Source organism: Ascaphus truei, chromosome 3, assembly GCF_040206685.1.
Source record: "Ascaphus truei isolate aAscTru1 chromosome 3, aAscTru1.hap1, whole genome shotgun sequence".
NCBI classification, from domain to species: domain Eukaryota; kingdom Metazoa; phylum Chordata; class Amphibia; order Anura; family Ascaphidae; genus Ascaphus; species Ascaphus truei.
In genome coordinates this window covers 388,023,483-388,038,892 of record NC_134485.1, presented here as the reverse complement: position 1 = coordinate 388,038,892, position 15,410 = coordinate 388,023,483, and the positions used below count along the sequence as shown (strand labels likewise).

Here is a 15,410-nt window from a genome sequence, read left to right as displayed (position 1 = left end):
TCTGCAGTGTAAGTGAAAACAAATTAATAGTATTATCCTTTTTAATAAGAGAGTAAACAGAGCTGATAATCTGTGTATAGCAACTATTCAAGTTCTACCTTTCTACTAGTGGTTGTCTCATGGGCCCACATCTTTGTTAGCTAGCTCAGTTAATAAATCACTCAAAGATTGACAAATAATTACTGTGCACCATGCGGCTACATGTATAAACACATTAGTAAGTGAATTTTACAGAGTGTCCCCAGATAGTACAGAAGACCATGAAAATAGACTCACGGTGTGATTCAATTGCAACAATTGGACTGCAAATGGTTAGTAAACTGCCACATTTGTATTAAAGTGGAAAGCTTCGAAAAACTGCAGCATGAGTGAAAAACAAATGTAGCAATATAATCACTGCTAAAGAAAGTAAACAGAGCTTGTGATCCTGATGTAGAGGCTAAGGCTAAGGCCCCGCTCCCTCCGTCAGCGCTCCCGCACTGCAGACAGGCAGGCGCTGACATACACAGACCGCGATATGCGGTCTGTAGGGAGCGGGAGCCGGACCGGGAGGTGGGCGGGAGTTGGAGGCTTGAGCGGGAGGGGGGGCATGGCTTGAGCGGAGGGACCCGCTACTCTCCCCCCCCTCCCTCCACGGGCTCGGGCTGAAGCTGCTGATCACAAGCAACACAAACACACACTCATACACACACGCAGGCACTCTCTCACACACACACGCAGGCAGGCACTCATACACATACACACACACACACACAGACAGAGGCAGCACTCACGCACTCAGGCACACACATACACACACACACACACACACACAGACACACAGACAGACAAAGGCAGGCACTCACGCACTCAGGCACACACATACACAAACACAGATAGGCACTCAGACACACACATACACACACACAGACAGGCACTCACGCTGCTTTCCCTCCACACTCCTCCCTGCTCCCCGAAGCCTCTCCTCCTCCCGAGCCTCCCCTCCTCATTGGCTCACAGCCACACCACGTGACGTGTCAACGCTAGGGATCACAATTCTCTTGTATCCCATAGCGGCTGACACGTCACAGCGTGTAGTGAGCTGTGCAGCCAGGGGGGACCGGGACCAGCTCGGGAGGATTCCCCTGCTGGTGGGGAAAGGCCGTGCAGCCGCCCGCGTCGCCGGGCGCAGCGGGTCCCAGCCCTGACGCTGAGTCCATGCGGCCTCAGGCTTCACGGAGGTGTCCGCATGTGGCACAATCACATTGCCTTAAGGCATTTATTGCGCCAATAGACTGCATAGACAGCAAGAGGGCGCGATCGTTGCACGAGGAATCGGTTTAGACTGATTTCTCTGCGTGACTGGCTGGTCACGTGAGCGGTTCGCCTAATGAGGGTGAACCAGCTCCTGTGACATCACTGACACGCTCCCCGATGGTGCATCTAACATGTCCGAAAAATGCACCCGCTTCACGCGGGTGACGTCACGGACGCTCACGTCTCCGGGCAGGCAAACGCAGCATGGAATTTGTCTATTAATGTTATATCTCTCTGCTAGTTGCTGCCTCGTAGGGCAACATCTTTATTAACTTGCTCAGCTATGTAATACATTCAAATATTGGTAATGAAGCTGTAAAATATAAGACTGCAACCTGAGCTGCAGCCGCACTACTGAACTGATGACCGTGACGTCATCACTACCCGAAGCGCATTTCATTCTTGCACAAACTTCTTCGGGGGTGAGCGGATCTCTACTACTCTCAGATGTTTGTACGCCAAAGTTGTCATGGAAACCCGGCTCAGCTGGGGGAGTAAATATGAATGAATCTATAGTCTCTATATTGTATTCACAATCCTAGTCATACCAACTAATAGAGGCTGCTCAAATTAAAAGTAGGAAATACGTCCTGCAGTTAAAAACAGATTAAATTAGGTCCACAATGATATTGCAGTTACCCAGAGAGTCAATGACTTCCTTATTAACCTCTGCAATGCCAGATGATGCATCTACTTGTAGTATAATCGCAGACATAGGGCCTCATGCAGTAAGCGTTGATAAGGGAAATATGGCCATGTTATAGCCAAAATTGGGTTTGAGATTCAGTAAGCGCCGATAAGTGCTTCATATCGCCAGGTTTCGGAGCCGATAATTTGGTTATGGCCAGTCGCCTGCCGATAAGCCTGTTTTCGACACTGATCGCCACTTTTTTAAATCGGCTGGATTCAAAAAAAAAAATCAGCTTATCGGGCCTGATCGGCACTACGAAATTGAGATGTTATGGCCGATTTCTCCCGCCAACTAAAGTTGGCAGTTTGGACGGGAGAACGATCGCTAAGGCTGCCGGAACGGCACTGAGAAAAAAAACATCTTCTGTACATCAATGGAAGTCAATGGAGCGGGGACGTATAACAGTATAGTACTGTTTACGTTTCATTGCTCACAATACAAGGGGGATTTGCATTACAGTGTGGGGGCATTCCCTGCATTGTGTCACAGCTGATGTGTCTTATTTGCATAACATTCGACTTTTACATGTTTTCAGCATTTGCGGGTCACATTACTCATCATGTGATGATGTGGCAAGGGAAAATACTATACTACACTCTTAAAGGAGAACCTCACATCATATCACACATTTTACTCAACTCAGCGACAATTATTTACATGATGTCACACATGTCACACATGTCACACATACACAGTATATTCATCTTCCTTTACATTACACAATGCTTGTAATGTGACACGCATCTTTAAACGTTCATGTACATCTGTCTTCTCATGTTTACATATACTTTTGGGTCCTCCCTATTTTCATGACGTCACTTATTGGACGCTCAATCACATTGCATGTTTACATTGTAACCGTTGCATTACAAGCACTTCAACCTAACTTATACACACATGTACAGTAATTCAGCATTGGGACACCTTGTAAACTCATTCTATACCAACTATCCTCCTTACACAAATGCATGCATATGCACACGACTATTCATTGTTGCCAACATGTCACAATAACATGGATAATTACACATGTTACACAAAACTTTTCCCACGTCAATCTCAGCCTTTTTGTCTCATTACATGACTGACTCTTGCGTTCACAAGTGTTACATGCATTGCACATGCAACTATTTATTTGCAAGCAATCTTTGTACAAAGCTTCACGTCACATCATTGCCAAATATCATCATTCCCTGCAGAATACACACAACAAATACTTAGAACAACAAGTGCACACAGCTTGCCACAGAAGTACTTTATTATGTTAATGTAACACCTTGCATTTTACTATGTCACCTGACATCATCACATACCTATTTAAAGGACGCACATTACCTGCTCATTCACAGCTACTCATTTCAAAATGTTGCGAATGTTTAGGAGACGCAGGAACATTCTTTTCTATGACATGCTTGCTGATCAAGAGAATGATATAGGGCAAGGTAGGGACACACCGAGGGACAGTGACAGTGACGCGGATACGACAGGGACAGGGAGAGGGACAGGCCGAGGGACAGGTAGAGGGACAGGAGATCAGAGGAGAAGACAGAGGAGACAACTTGTGCCTCGTCCGCGTCTGTACAGGGAGAGAACCCTGTTAGATGGGATGAGTGAGGAGGAGATTGTAAGTCGCTATCGTTTGAGTTCAGCAGCAATCTTAGCTCTTTATGAGGAGATAAGGGGGGATTTAGATTTTTTCACAGCCAGAGGTCGTGCAGTCCCTGGGCTTGTTAAAATGCTGTGCTCATTACATTATCTTGCTTCCGCGTCATACCAGACAACTGTGGGCATAGTGGGCGGGGTCTCGCAATCTACATTCTCGCGGGCCTTGACCCAGTTTCTCTATGCACTCAATAGACGCGCTAGGAATTATATTCATTTTCCTACAGAGGCAACAGAGTGGCTGGAAGTCAGGACTGGCTTTTATAATATAGCAGGGATACCATCTGTGCTGGGTGCAATCGATTGCACACATGTTGCTTTGATTGCACCTAGTCAGAGTGAGCATGTGTACCGCAATCGGAAGCACTACCATTCACTCAATGTACAGGTGGTATGTGATGCCACGATGAGGATAATGCATGTGGTACCCAAGTTCCCTGGTTCCAGTCACGATTCCTCTATCCTGAGGAACTCTTCAGTCTTCCATGCGTTCGAAGAGGGACATTTTGAACCTGGTTGGCTGCTGGGTGAGTACATATTTACATGTTCTAACACAAAACACATGTTGATTTAGGAATGTTGGCATTGTACAATTTGATCACTAATGTCAGCTTATGTGTGCTCCATTCATTATAGGTGACTCAGGATACGGAATTAGGCCGTGGCTCTTGACTCCGGTGCTAAACCCTCAAACTGAAGCAGAGGACAGGTACAATGCAGCCCATATATCTACAAGATCTGTTATAGAGAGGACATTTGGCCTACTCAAGACCAGGTTTAGGTGTCTGGACAGAACTGGTGGGGCTCTTCTATACAAGCCTCAAAAAGTGTCTGATATTATCCTTGCCTGTTGCATTTTGCACAATGTTGCACTCAGGCACAATGTACAGTCAGACCTAGCTGAGGCTTTGGTAGACGAGCATCCCACCCATGTAGCTGCTGAAAATGAACAAACAGCCAGTGGTGGCCAGACACGACAGAATCTCATCAATTCATTTTTTTCTTGTAAGTACAAACTCATATGTTCCTAGTACTACTTTTATAGTTTAATTATGTTATATTAACAATAATGTTTCTTTATATAACCTTCTGTTAGGACACAGATGAATATGGGTTGCACACCTTTCTTTTCTCTGCTGTGTGCACAAAGGGATGTGGCACCGGTATGTTATTGTTGCACAGGTTATATAATCCCTCTTCAATTGTACTTTAGTTGTGTGTATGTGAATACAACTTGGGTAACAAAGCAAAAATATTTTAGCATTGTGTTATTCCTTATGCTAAGACAAAACACATATTATGCCCATAATCATTCATGCTTCTAGTATGCTTACATACAATGTTATTGGTGCAGTGTAACATGTACATCCATATGATGTGTACACCAGGCAGATTTACATTTTGAATGTCATGAAATATACATGGTGTTGTACATTTAACACCAAATACACACTTTGCTGTGTTGTTTACGGTACTGAAGATGGCATGTCAATGTTTGCAATTTATATATTGTTCCTTTGCATTATAGGTATATCTCCAGTATGACTGATCATGGTATGTATATTTGCTGACATCTCTCATAAGATGTGGCTACCTCAATCTTCCTATAATTATTGGAACTAAAAACCCAACATATTGGTTTAAACACAAATGTTACATATATGTACTTTCTGTATCATGTATATGCATTTAGCTACTCTTGAGCTTTCATGTGCATTGTATTACAAAATGATTACTCACATTTCATCACATTTTATGTATGTTTCCTTATAATTTCCATTAATGTAATATAGAGGTGGTTGGAGAAAAGGGGATAACTGTACTTATTTGTTTACTTACGGGAGCACATTCATCACTAGCATAGACACACTTTTTAAGACAACTGTTTGTGTCTCTATCAATTGGTGTAGGATCCATGTATAACACCGACAAATGATAACACCAGCTTTATTATGGTAGCTTATATCATCATATTGACTATACTATGTATTTCTAAACGATTAATAAACACAGTAAACTATAGTTAGTTAGGTTAATGAAATATACACAGAAACGTACTTCATAACATGATGGTGATGTCATATTCAGAACATCATGCATTGGAGGGGACCATAACATCTGGCCAGTAACATTATTTGCTACAGTCCCAAACCATTTTATCTACATACCCATGTAACAAGAGATTTTAAAAATAAATGGCTACTTGGTTGTAAGTGTCCTTTACATTGGGAGAAGGAGTGGCTCAGTGAGTAAAGACACACTGGCACTGATAGTTTGAAGCAGGGGAGTCTGGTTCAATTCCCGGTGTGGGCTCCTTGTGACCTTGGCCAAGTCACTTTATCTCCCTGTGCCTCATGCGGCAAAAAACATTTGTACGTTCCACGGGCCAGGGACCTCAGGCTGAAACATGTGTCTGTAAATCGCTGCGTACAACTAGCAGCCCTATACATGAACATGCTCATATTATTATTATTATTGTTACATAGTTTCGACAGTCATACGTTCCATTACATATTATAATACACAAATGTGTTAGCAGAGTGGGAATGGTTGTTATATATAAAACACACCATGTCATAAAATGTTAGTAGTCATTAAAGAACACTCAATAAAAATTCATGAGGCACTCTTTTGCAACATCATTATGTTAATTAAGTGCTTATGCAATATAGGCATAAGGGTATCACATTTTTAATTGTTTGTTAATAAGCGCTGCAAGCAATATAAAATTAGTTCCATATGTAGTATAGTAGTCGGTGGCTCCTCCTCACAATCATCTCATATAAAGGTAGACTCTTCTGAAATCATACATTGATCCGATTGTATCTTCCCCGACATCTCTGAAATACAGCAAACACATGATGGTCAAAGATGGCACCTTACTAGATATGCATCCGTGACAACGCGTTACGCAGCTCTATATGATTGTGTAGATACACACGTCAGTCACTTATATGTTAGAAGTAAAACTGTTCATCAGTATGTAATGTTTCTTTAAATTTGTAGCAGGCATAACTATGTATAAGAAGTGAACGTTGCCTGTATACTGAAAGATGTGCGCGCACATCTTTGTGTGCGCACGCACTTCACGCTTGGCTCCACTAACTGTTAGCGCATGCGCAAAACAAAGCGTACGTTGTGCGTTCAATACATGTTGAAAATACCAGTAAACATAACATCTTTATTTCAAATACAATGAAGACGAAACTACATTCGTTCTAAACGAGTACATCTGTATTCTTTTTAAACAGACGTGTTTGAACAGAAAGCACGGCCGATAACACAATGCGCAAATGCAATACGTGTGACGTCATGTTAAGCCAGCGTGAAACGCACGCTAACACTCCTCCCACTCAATTAACATTCGGCTAACGCCCAGGGTACGCCTACAAACACTGAGCCGCACGCATCACACACTGCAGTTACCGTTACTATAACAAAACATGACAGCCAATAGGCTTTGAGGCGCGCACGTCGCTTGGGGGCGGGACTTACATCACTAATCCTTTTTAAGGACGCCTTGGCCCATGACAAGGGTCCCACGTCATACGTGGTGGACCCGGTTTTCAATGTTGTAGATGTTGCATGATAACAAAACAGGTATGTGTTAGAGTAATGGTAAAATGTTGCTAATATGTTTAAAGGGATAGGAAAGTACGTATATTTATTCCGTCAGCAATGTGTACTACTCTTTCAGGTCCTACTATATTGTATTAGGAAACAATTTGTTTGTGATCGCTACATGTTATGCAGTCTGCAATGTTACGCTGTATCCACGCATTGAAAGTGAAAATGGTGGTTACAAAAAAAAAAAAAATTTAAACGCAGAGTCAACGCATAACGATTGTTATATTTACCATTCTTCTAGAATTAACTCTTCGCCTGGCTGCAACTGGTCGCTCCAGAAATGCAAGCCATTTTCATCCACGCTTAACCCAACCGCTGAATCCAGTATGGCACATATCTCCTCCAGGATGCGCTCATAGGAATCGCCACTGCTTTCTTCAAATAATTGGTCGGGAGGTAGGTTCATTTCTTCCGGTTCCCATTCCAATGCAATTTCAGCTGAAAGGCTTGGTACATAATCATAGTACTTTTGTTCTTGTACAATGTGGGTTTCAGGAATGGAGGCTGCAGATATTGCAGCACGTATCGATTCAAACGGATCAGTAGTAGCGGATACATTGCTATTGCCATTAGGAATAAATATGCCTTTCACGACAATATAAGTGCCGTCTTTCAGGAGAAATTGTTTTTCCGGGGCAATCTTCCAGAAACCATAGGTGTGTTGTAGCTTATCCTGGTCACGTTCAAAAAAGTCATTACTTGATAAAGTGAATCTTATTGAGGAATTAAAATTCCGTGCATGCTTACGGTCTTGGTAATAAGGATATTTTGCTCGAATGAAATCATCGATTTGGCGTGTGCTTGCTTTCTGTCCGTGACTGTTCAAGATGGCTTCACAGATCATGTACTTATACCCTAAAAGGGGATTAATATTGTTAACGAATTCATCAGCCATGTCTGAGTAGCACAAAAGCTGTGTGCAGGTCTGTGTTATTTGCTCATCAAAATGAATGTGCTGAATGGCTAACAAACTCCTGTTTTTCCTTGTCAAGGTCAACAAAAGTAACTACTTTGACTCCTTATTTCAAACGCCAATTGGATTTGTTTGTCTAATTGGGTTAACAGTTGTGGTTCGTGATATGGGACTGTGGGAGAAACATTTCTCCTTCTTTTATCTCGTTTGTGAAAAACATCCCTAGACTGTGAATGCGTTCACATAGTGTTTTTTTGAAAACTAACAAAGACCAGTGTGTGAAAATATTTCTTAGCCAGGCATATCAGTAAAAACACACCTGCAAAAAGAAATGTTTTTTCCCCGCTTACATTTCTGTGTGTATGTGAAAGTCTGGTTAACTCCCTGTCTGCATGAGTTTAAATACGTGTGTATATATATATATATATATATATATATATATATATATATATATATATAAATATATCTCTTATAAAAATATATATATATTTATATATAATATTTTTTTTTTTTTTATATTGCAGGAGTACACACAACATTGATGGCATTAAGTATACCTTGTATGAAACCTATTTAAATGGTGAGAAACATGATTGAATTAAGTAATAAACATTTGTTTAAGCACAATACTGTTAGAGTCTCATACTTAGGATATTTCTCAAACATTAGGCCTGTATTATTAAAATAGTGTTTTCACAAGGAAGCATGAAGTGTATTAGTTTGTGTATACCAGTTTATATAGTACTATATATATATATATATATATATATATACATATATATATATATATATATATATATATATATATATATATATATATATATATATATATATATATATATATATATATATATATATACACATATACATATATATATACACACTCACACACTCACACTCACACTCAGTGTGTGTGTGTGTGTATATATATTATTATACATTCTGAGATGTTATAGAAACGAACACACAACTGATTAAAGGACAAAATTACAATGGCCAAGCAAGGCAAAGGTAAGTAATAATTTACACATAATCCTGCTGTACACGTACAAGAAAGATGTTTGCACTTACTTAGGTGTTTTAATAATTGCATGTGACTAATATGCATATGCAATTCTTACATCAATTAACACACCCAAATGCAATGTTTTGCTGCAAAGTCAATGGCAGCTTCTCTAAACTTAGCAACTGGCTCCTGGTGGACCATTACTGAACAGACGATTACAACATAAATATTTATAACACAATTAATTATGAGTGTTAACATTTCCAAAACTTCACGTGTACAAGAACATAGTTGAAAGTTTGGAAACAACACAGTCTTCAGCATACATACAATAGTAATTAGATAATCTGAAGTCAACAAAACAAGGCCAAAGACATATTTTCTGAATTATAACATTTATTTTTTTTGTTCCTTTTGCGAGCGAGTAACAGGCCTGCTTGTTGTCTCTTGAATTTTCCTTTTTCTTTTGCCACCAACTTTAGGCACAACAGAGCCACTTTGAGTGGCCTCTGGCACTTCACGGGCAGGGCTTGTGGCCAGTGACTCACCTACAGGGCTTGTGGCCAGTGACTCACCTACAGGGCTTTTGGGCAGTGATTCACCTACAGGGCTTTTGGGCAGCGATTCACCTACAGGGCTTTTGGGCAGCGATTCACCTACAGGGCTTTTGGGCAGCGACTCACCTACAGGGCTTTTGGGCAGCGATTCACCTACAGGGCTTTTGGGCAGCGACTCACCTACAGGGCTTTTGGGTAGTGACTGTTCACGGACAGGGCTTGTGCCCAGTGACACATGTGAGCAAGTTGGTAGACACTGCACAAGTGATGGTTGGTCTGTTTCATGTGTGTCTTGTTTTGTTTTTGTCGCCTCCTTTGTAGGTGTCTGCTGCTGAATTTGTACAGATGGCAGCGGTAGGATGTCATCAGGAACCTGCACAGCAATGTCTGCTACTTGACCGGTAACATTTGGGCCTGGTGAATGAATATCAGATGAATGTGGTGAAAACTGACCTGCATGAACAGATCCTGGCTGGGAGGTGTTGAATTGTGGTACATTAGTCATTCTCCAGTAATTAGCTTGTGTTTGCTGAACAACTAATGCTTCGAATGAGGTGTTGATTTTTTGCAACTGTTTAGGCACTTCAATGAAGACTCTGTGGAGATGTGCCAATTGTGATACTGTTTCTTCCTGCAGTCCAATCATCCTTTCCAGCACTGTCATCATGTCTGAAAGGCGACGATTTTCTGCGTCCACTATTTTTCCCTCTGAAGCTACAATTGCATCGTATGTGGAAGTTGATGGACGATTTGGCGGTACAACAGTTTCTATTGGCACCTCTTCATGGTCACATGATTGTATTTCAGTCTCTTCTGTGGCGTCATCCTCATCATACTCATCATCCTCATCACCATGATGTTCTAAAAAGAAATGTACACATTATTAAATGGCATGTTAATGTTTGCTGTGTTACTATGTAATTGTACTGTGTCCTAAGTAACACCTAACATGTTAGCATACGTTTTATAACCTCATTAAAAACTACCTTGACTTACGAATAATGTTTGGACTCAGTATGAAATATGAATGAATGAAAAGTTGCTCTAAACTCAGAAGTCCTACATGATAATTAACATCACTAACACAATACATGTTGCCTTACACTTAATTTTCACTGACACTAAGTAATCCTATTTAAAGAAGATGTGCAAAACAAATAATGCACATGACAACATAACATATAGAAGAGCACATATTATATGGCCAGCAAATGATACACTCACCTTCTAGTAGTGTTGAGCTGGCTGACCCAGGTGAAGACACTTGTTCCATCTCAGGTGACACATGTCCTCCAGGGGCAACTATATATAACAATAACATAAGTTTTACATTTACATGTGTAAATATTGAACAAACACTTATTGTATGTTCTGTATTTATGATTAACTAACAACATCAGTTCCTTAACCGAAAATGTGTGTGGATGTGAACATAAATAGTTGTAATAACACTGTACATGCCTGTGTACTTAGAATTTTTGAGTTCCCTAACATACAACATACTATGTTTCTGCAGTAATGCGTGAGGATAAATAGATTAAATGAGTACATAAAAATCATATGTTGTGTAGTGATATCAGTATCATAATGTACATAACTATCATGAGATGACCATTCACAATGGTTATCATGAAGGTGGTCATATTGCAAAAAGTGTTGTTTTTGGTAGAGGATATGTGTGGTACATTAATCGAAGATGTGGCACACCTGAATGTGGCTGTGACTCAACAAGACAACACATGCAGTGTGTGATAATGTGTCTTTCATAGTAGTTCAACTATAGATATGAGTGAACTAATGTGTGACGTACGCTTTGATAAGTAATGAGTTGTTGGGGCATTTAGTAGCTAGAGTTAAGCTTTCAAATGAGTGTGATTAACTTCAGTTGTGCTATTCAGGTTGTAAGAAAGGTATTCCCTTCCCCAAAAAGCCTAATCAGCCACACCTTTCAATGACTTGAAACAGGTGCAAATGGTGTGAACTAAGTTGACCGTGAAATGAGGCTGTAATTAGTGTGTGTGCTGAACCCCACCCCCTCTGTTGAAGTGTATGCTGTGATGAGATATTAATTGCAGCTGCTTTAACACAATGGTAGATGAGCTAAGTAGTCATCTGCAGTGTTTAAGTTATGAAAACAATGACATAACATATGATACGTGTGCCTCATTATGCTGTCTGTATATGACATAAAGCAAAAATGGACCTTTTCATAAGCAACTATAGATGTGTTAGTGCCAGTGATGTTTGTAGGCCGTTACATGCAATTTCTTTGATGCATGCTTAAAATAGGCAGTAATGTCATGTTTGTCGGAGTAAAATCAATAAAATACACAATAATATGATACATATTTCTGTTCTGTACCTGTAGCTACTAATAATTTCTCATGAACATGTGTTACACATGTGTACTACCCTGTTGTTCCCCATCTTCGCCCACCATCAATTGCTTCCACTGCAGCTATGCATTTTGGGAATTCACATGTAAATGAGCACGCAATGGCACGTGCTATATTAGTTACTGCTTTTAGTAGGACTACTACATATATGTCTATTTTGAGATATATATTTACAGAATCAGACATATACATATATAGATGCAGGTATGCTTATATTGTGAAGACAGTATAAAAAGCAGTGTAAATATGCAAAATAACTGTAAGCAACGACACGCCTAGTACAGTAATATTTATCACCTGCTGGAAATTGTGACGGATAAATTCCAATGTCACGGTCACCAGCCAAGCCTTCCACGACGACGGTAAGTAATTTTGGCCGAAGCAGCTCCTCCAATGGAGTCAATATGAGACGTTGTGGTGTGGGCCCACCTCCAGTGCCAGTAGCATGCACGCGTTGGTCTTGTATTTTCTTTTTCAATTTGGACCTAATATCATCAAATCTTTTCCGACAATGATACTTGTCCCTGACACTATTCCCACAGGCATTGACACCAATGACTATTGTGTCCCACATTTCTTTTTTGCTTGCTGCACTTGTCCGCCCTTGAAAAACATATAAAAGATATGAGGTAAATTAATAATAATATAAGCACCAGTTTCCTACACTGCTAGCTGTTCCAAGAGATAGCAAACATGCTGTTTTATGTGTAATATGTGCAGCACATGAGCATTCACTACTAAACCTATACATGTAAGCAAGGTTGCATTCATATTGTATGCAGTTCTGGCAAATTGACCGCCTGTGTTTATTTGTCCTTGTAAGGCATGATAAAAAGCTGTGTTTCCACACTAATGAACATAGAAAGATATTGTGTACCCATATTTGCATATGAACAAAACTCAGATGACCTAGGATCACATGTATTTGAATAATAAATGTAAAGTTACACTTACCTACTAAATGTCCATAGAGACTGTCATAGTGCTCCAGAATGCCAGTGACAAGAGCCCTATTTTCCTGGTCATTGAAGCGAGGATTACGTGGCTTCTCCACACGTTTTTTCCGAGCAGGTTTAGGGTCAGAGCTTGGCTGGTGCTGACTGGACTCTCCTTCTTCCAATGGAAGAGCCTCCAAAAGCTGGCCACCAGCAAGCACGCCACCACCAGACACCCCATCAGCAACTGCGCCACCAGCAGCACTCCCAGCACCAGCACTCCCACTCCTAGCACCAGCACTCACACTCCTAGCACCAGCACTCCCACTCCTAGCACCAGCACTCACACTCCTAGCACCAGCACTCACACTCCTAGCACCAGCACTCCCACTCCCAGCAACAGCACTCCCACTCCCAGCAACAGCACTCCCACTCCCAGCAACAGCACTCCCACTCCCAGCAACAGCACTCCCACTCCCAGCAACAGCACTCCCACTCCCAGCAACAGCACTCCCACTCCCAGCAACAGCACTCCCACTCCCAGCAACAGCACTCACACTCCCAGCAACAGCACTCCCACTCCCAGCAACAGCACTCCCACTCCCAGCAACACCACTCGGTGCACCAGCAACATCACTCCCCTGAACAGTACGTTCACTCCGACGCGTACTCCCACGAGTAGCACTCCCACTCCCACCAGCATCACTCTTCCCACGCTTTGCGGGCATACTTCCAGCACTCACAAAAAACAGACAAGAAATGTACAGGCAATCACACGACCCACTTCCACATATAAAACAAGACAAAGATGTAAACAAAACAACAAAGGACAAAGCTCACCCAATACACAACAAGTCTCTCAGTCAATATGCAAATCTTCAATCGTCCAGCTCTGTGCGTCTCTCTCTCTCTCTCACTCCCAACAACACAGAGAATGATTAGCAGTACACGTTGCCTTTAAATATGGCGCGCAATTAAAAACATGCTTGTTTCGCCTGATTCAGCAAGATTTGTGATTGTGCAACCTAACAGCACCCCGCCACGCACGCCGATACACCTGTGTGTGATCGGCTCATCATCGTGAGAGTGGGCGGATTTGTTTTCTGGTTGATTTTGCATGTATTCGGCACTTACTGCATACGGAGAGGGAAAAACGCCAATAACATGACTAATCGATAAGCTTGCCGATTTCACATAATCGTCGCTTACTGCATGAGGCCCATAGTGCTAAATGGAAAGATAATTGTCACTAAGTCCAAGTTCTGTAAACAGAGAGATAGTACCCTGCATTTAACCATATATTTCCAAATTATAATTATGGTAATAATACACACAGAAATACCCTCATACAGGAAAGACAATATAGGAACCTATATCGCAGATCCTAATGTCCATCTAGTTATCAATATTGATGTTGCTATTCTACAGTCATGGAATATATTACATAGTTACATAGTAGATGAGGTTGAGAAAGACATAGGTCCATCAAGTTCAACCTACAGTATGCTAAATTTAGACAACAGATACTTTATCCTATAGCTATACTTACTTATTGATCCAGAGGAAGGCAAACAAAAAACCCCAGAGTGATATCATCCAATGATATCTCATAAGGGGAAAAATAAATTCCTTCCTGACTCCAAGAATTGGCAATCGGATTAATCCCTGGATCAACATCCTTCCCATGTATACTTATTTGGTATATATATATGTTTAAAACAGTGGGTTAATGATGAAAGAAATGCCCTTTATTTTTATTTTCATAGATGTACAGTATTCATCACCATGCGCCTCCATCACTCCCAACCATCATACATTTTGCATTTTATTTCACTCCTTCTGATTGTAAATTTAACCTGGTGCCTTTAATTAAATAAATAAAGGCATTTCCACTTGTGGGAAACATATGTCAGACAGATCTCCTTCCGACTTGAGAGTTAACAATATTGTATTAAACTAGTGAGCTTTTATGTATTTCTTTGTTATTTCAAAGGAAAGCTGAATATACAAAACCTTCATTCAGATCCTGCGAGGTCAGGGTCCCTTGCGTATAATGTATATCCATTTAGCCTCTGATCTTAATAAGACATTGTCAAGGATCCCTTTTCTTTTCCCCAGGAAAATATGATTTATTCCCTGAAACGTCAGACAAGTAGCATTTATTCTATGGGCTGAGTTAATGTGTCTAGCTATGGGGGTATCATGATTGTTTTTAATTGTAATGGCATGTTCTAAAATACGCCTTCTGAACTGATGTGACGTGTTTCCAACGTATTTGGGCTTTGGGCTCTTTCAGGCATCCTAGCTTGCTCCTTTAAGTTTCAATT

The 15,410-nt window shown here is 40.9% G+C and overlaps 1 protein-coding gene across 1 annotated transcript; it reads right to left on the bottom strand.

The window, feature by feature from the left end:
- Positions 1-1,573: 1,573 nt before the first annotated feature.
- Positions 1,574-11,055, bottom strand: LOC142490784 (uncharacterized). Its single transcript, XM_075593204.1, has 3 exons — positions 10,977-11,055; positions 9,879-10,613; positions 1,574-1,782 (listed from the first exon to the last, which is right to left on the bottom strand). The coding sequence occupies exons 1-3, from the start codon at positions 11,023-11,025 to the stop codon at positions 1,574-1,576; spliced, it is 993 nt and encodes a 330-aa protein (XP_075449319.1). The 5' UTR covers positions 11,026-11,055.
- Positions 11,056-15,410: the final 4,355 nt, after the last annotated feature.

Coding starts and splice junctions, on each gene's coding strand:
- LOC142490784 (XM_075593204.1), bottom strand. CDS start 11,025: ATGGAACAAGTGTCTTCACCTGGGTCAGCCAGCTCAACACTACTAGAA. Junction 10,614..10,976: donor CAGCTCAACACTACTAGAAG/GTGAGTGTATCA, acceptor ATTTCTTTTTAG/AACATCATGGTGATGAGGAT. Junction 1,783..9,878: donor GCTGCCCAAAAGCCCTGTAG/GTGAGTCGCTGC, acceptor TTACTCCCCCAG/CTGAGCCGGGTTTCCATGAC.